Source organism: Quercus lobata, chromosome 5 (genome assembly GCF_001633185.2).
Source record: "Quercus lobata isolate SW786 chromosome 5, ValleyOak3.0 Primary Assembly, whole genome shotgun sequence".
Classification (NCBI taxonomy): domain Eukaryota; kingdom Viridiplantae; phylum Streptophyta; class Magnoliopsida; order Fagales; family Fagaceae; genus Quercus; species Quercus lobata.
Window position 1 is genome coordinate 77,900,328 of NC_044908.1, and position 4,338 is coordinate 77,904,665.

At 32.0% G+C, this 4,338-nt stretch overlaps 1 protein-coding gene across 1 annotated transcript; it reads right to left on the reverse strand.

Moving 5' to 3' along the window:
* Positions 1–476: 476 nt before the first annotated feature.
* On the reverse strand, positions 477–3,900 carry LOC115988351 (probable NAD(P)H dehydrogenase (quinone) FQR1-like 1). The gene is made up of 4 exons (XM_031111882.1): positions 3,770–3,900; positions 1,916–2,009; positions 1,211–1,473; positions 477–887 (listed from the first exon to the last, which is right to left on the reverse strand). The coding sequence occupies exons 1-4, from the start codon at positions 3,790–3,792 to the stop codon at positions 656–658; spliced, it is 612 nt and encodes a 203-aa protein (XP_030967742.1). The 5' UTR covers positions 3,793–3,900; the 3' UTR covers positions 477–655.
* Between the last annotated feature and the right edge of the window lie 438 nt (positions 3,901–4,338).

Sequence of the window (4,338 nt, forward strand, 5' to 3'; positions counted from 1 at the left end):
ATGGGTTTAATCTTGAAAAAAGTGAGGTTTTAAAAAAGAAATTAATTTTTAAAAAATTGTGGATTCCGAAAAAACAATTGAGAATAAAGCTGCCTACTACGGTATCTTGCAAACTACACAAAAGTGAATTTTATGTGTTTAGTAAGTTCTTTTAAATCGGCTCTCAACAAATTTGGGAGCCTTAATTAGGTGAAAATTTTAAGTGGAGCTTTTTTTATATTTAAATATTAATTAAATAATATCTATTAAATTTTTTATTTAAGATCTATTGATCATTTAGTTTTTTTTTTTTTTTTTTTTTCATTTTTTCTCTTTTTTTGAAGTCTTTCATATCCAGATAAATATTTCCTAGTAAACATTTATAATGAGAAAATATTTATAAATAAATAAAACACAATTCATAATTAAAAATTATAATTTAACTTAAAAATAAAATTTAAAGTATAGAATAATCAATTAATATTAATATATAAAAATAAAATAAAAGTGTGGCACATACTATGATAATTCATGAGAGCGACTGTCTTGGAGAGTGAAAGATATATATGTGATTACAAAATAATCAGAAAAGCACGTAATTATAGTTTTATTACAACAAGGCAAGTGGAAACAATTTCTAAGATGGGAAATCTTGTATATATGGTGAAGGATAAAATCAAGCTGTTCCCTTGAGTTTCTTTGAAATGCCAGCAAAATACTTTCCCTGGTGGAAAGCTATGTCCAACTCTAGCTCAGAAGGCTGTCTTGATCCGTCCCCAGCATAAGTTCCTGCACCATAAGGAGTGCCACCTCTCACCTTCTCCATCTCGAACATGCCAGCTCCAAATGTGTACCCGATGGGCACAAAGATCATTCCATGGTGAACAAGCTGAGTAATGGCTGTCAAGCTGCATAGTTTTCCAACCAAAACAAGAGTGTAAAGTTTCAATACTATGTTAACTTCTTATTCAAGAGGTGGTGACAAAATAATAATAATAATAAGAGCATGTATTAAGTCTATTGACATTGTAATTTTCACAAAATTTTTTACAACTGCTGACATAGTTCGTTGTGATTGGTGCATGATAGAAGTATTGTCATTGATGGATCTGGTTGAAACTTGAAAGTAATGTTACACCAATTACAATAGGTTATATTAACAATTATGAATAATGTTGTCTCCTTAACAATAGTTACAATACTAAAAAATAGATGTAAAACTAAAACTCACGGTGTAGTCTCTTGTCCGCCTCCCTGGGATCCAGTGCTATAGAAAAGTCCTGCAGGCTTGCCTGCAAGCTGTTGAGTTCTCCATAGCGTTCCAGTTGAATCTAGAAACGCTTTGAATTGTGCAGCCATCATTCCAAATCTAGTTGGGAAACCAAAAAGTACACCATCAGCCTCAGCTAGCTCGCTAGAAGTAATGATAGGTACATCACTCTTTGGTGGTGCGCCCAACTTCCCAAGAACTTCATCAGACAATGTCTCGGGTACCTGGAAAGGAGCCGGATATATTTCATCAAGTTACCATATTTTGATTTTTGCAGAAGACAATACCAAATCCATAATCTATTTTTTTTCCCCCTACCCAATGGTTTCCTGGTAGGCAAGATACAGTGCACAAATCATTGTTGAATGTGACAGTCCAATTCAGTTTATTTAGTTGCCTTATATAGAATTCATGCTAAAGAATTGGGACATATATATAGAGAAGCAAATATATAATTGCAGATGCCCTTGCCATATTAATTACCAGTCAATAGCTATCCCATCTACAAAATGTTTAAATTTCTAGGCACTAGACAAGTCAAGAATATATAAACTGCAACAATTCTATGACCTGTAGTATCAATGTCCAAGCTAAGAAATACTGCTGAATTACACATCTGAACCTAAGAGTTCAAAAAAGGTAATGACTTCAAAGACAATCACACACCTGCCACAGATTTGCTTCCACTCCTTCCACGGATTCAGCTCCTTTCTTTATCTTTTCAGCCAGCTTCTCAACATGTCCATAGGTAGAATAGTAACTGCACCATTCATTATTAAAGTTTCAATTAAAGCAATCAGATTAATGCAAGTGCAGAACACTTGAAAATCAACTGTAGGCAGTCAATTAGTACAGCTATTTCCTTAGTCGTGGTGTACAAACAACAACCAAGTCCTAGTCTCAAAATTTTGGGGTCGTCTACCAAGAAAACGTAATTTAAATTTACCTAGTTTTTCAATAATGATGAATTAATCTTGAAGCATAATCGGGCATGAAATAAAAAGCCATTCCTAATATATTTGATATGTGGCAAGAACTAGTCTCAATAATGATGAGTACACTTGAAACATGGGACCACAAGCTCTAGAAAAAGGCATGGTCCTTCATTTCTAGACTTTATTTCAAAAGGTAGTTCAGGTTTCACAATCACTTTTTCTTCATCTGTGGATGGTTCATAACATAATGTCTTTAGTTTTTGCACTTTTCAAGCTTTCTTGAACAGGAATCCTACTTTTATTAATAACCATGTGAATACAAAAAGCAACATTTATAAAACTTGTGACATTAAAGAGCATGAACTCAACTCATAGCTGGCATCCGTAAAGTATGCCAAGATTGGGGAAGCACGAGATGAGCATCAGCCCTCTTTTTGTGACTTATCCGGCCCAGACTCTTTTGTACCAGTAAGTTTTTTTTTTTTTTTTTTTTTTTTTCCTTTTAAAAAAGTACTATTATGTAATTAATACTATTATGCTCCCCATTACACCCATCAAAAAAGAAACGAAGAGAGAATATAAATAAAAAATAAGATCAAATAAACATACAACATATTTTAGGCTTAAGTGAGCAGAAATAGGGTACTATAATTAAAATCTGTTACGTTTGGTATTGTTTTATTCTATTTTATAATATATATATATTGACAAGGTCTTTATGGTTGATTTCTTGTAAATTACATTCTATCTTTCTATTTCTTTTCTCTTTAATTGGATATGATAAATTAAAACTAAAGAACAGCACTGCACGTACGTCTTGGTTACAATTAATGATCAAAATCTTAGCCTCTTGATGTAATTAACAGAATTGGGTTTGGCATCGTAGAGGATTTGTATTCATTGTACAAAAAGCTGTGAATTGTGATTATTTAATTTGGCTTCTCTGTTTCTAATTAAAGATAAAATCCATGAATTCCCCAATTGCAAAAGGTTAAATAATTATCAATATGAAAGCTCTTTCTCAAGAAACAAAGTAGACATTTAGGATTAGGGAGGGGCAAAATTACAAAATTTGGACAGGATACAAGATTTGACAATAGCAAAAAATTAAAATTTTCTTTTTAAATCGTAATGCATGACATATTTCTAATAAAGAGTCGAATTTGTTTGTTTTTTTGAGAATCAAACTTATCATTTGCCAAGAATTAGTACTTCTCTTATGGAATTCATATAATGAAAATTATAGCTCTCGTCGACGCTCCGAAAGCTTAGAAAGACCAACTAAAAGAGATATATACATAGCATAAATGCATGAGAAGATGGACTAGCTTAACGTTTTCTCAAATAAAAGATCATATAAACGTAAGTAGCAAGAAAACCCAGAAATAAACCGTAGAGAAGGACTCAAAAAATGATTGGCTTATCTTTCATGCACTAACAAAAACATAACCCAAAACAAGAAACTGAACAACAAAAGCAGAGAATAACGTACGTATATAATACATATACAAGACAAGAGGATCAGCGCGTGTGCGTTTGAGAGTGGAAGATAGAGATAGAGAGATAGCTAGAGAGAGGTTCTTACACAATATAAACTTTGGTAGCCATTAATGGATGGAGTCTTTGAGTCTCTGTCTCTCTCTGTATGTCTTTCTGTCTTTGTGCTTTGCAGCGAAACCTTGCGAAGAATGAAAGAAAGCTTGGTAAGCTTTTTATAATGATGCTGCCAATAAGTTTGGCGACCAAAGAAAAATAGATTATAAAAAGAAAAAAAAAATTGTTAAATATACATTTTAATTGACATGGAAAAAACGATGTAGTTTTGAATACATTAAAAATACATTATTTGCAATGAACCAGAATTTAACAGACAACTTATCAATAGATATGGATGCAAGGGGTTTTTTCAAAACGTTCTGTAACGCTAGGGGCACCAATCAAAATTTTAATACTTTTGGGGGGACAATCAAAATTACCTAAAGTTTCGCAATTTTCTAATTAATATTACTAGCAAGGCAAAAAGTTTTCTTTAGTGAATGCAAAGTCTAACGGCCAATGTTTCTTGGACATATTAAAATATATTATCCATAATTGTTTTAAAAATAATAATTAATTTCAGCACTTTTAATATTGTAATTCATGTGTATAAAAATA

Coding starts and splice junctions, on each gene's coding strand:
- LOC115988351 (XM_031111882.1), bottom strand. CDS start 3,792: ATGGCTACCAAAGTTTATATTGT. Junction 1,474..1,915: donor TGGAAGCAAATCTGTGGCAG/GTGTGTGATTGT, acceptor GCTCCTTTCCAG/GTACCCGAGACATTGTCTGA. Junction 888..1,210: donor GGCGGACAAGAGACTACACC/GTGAGTTTTAGT, acceptor AAAACTATGCAG/CTTGACAGCCATTACTCAGC.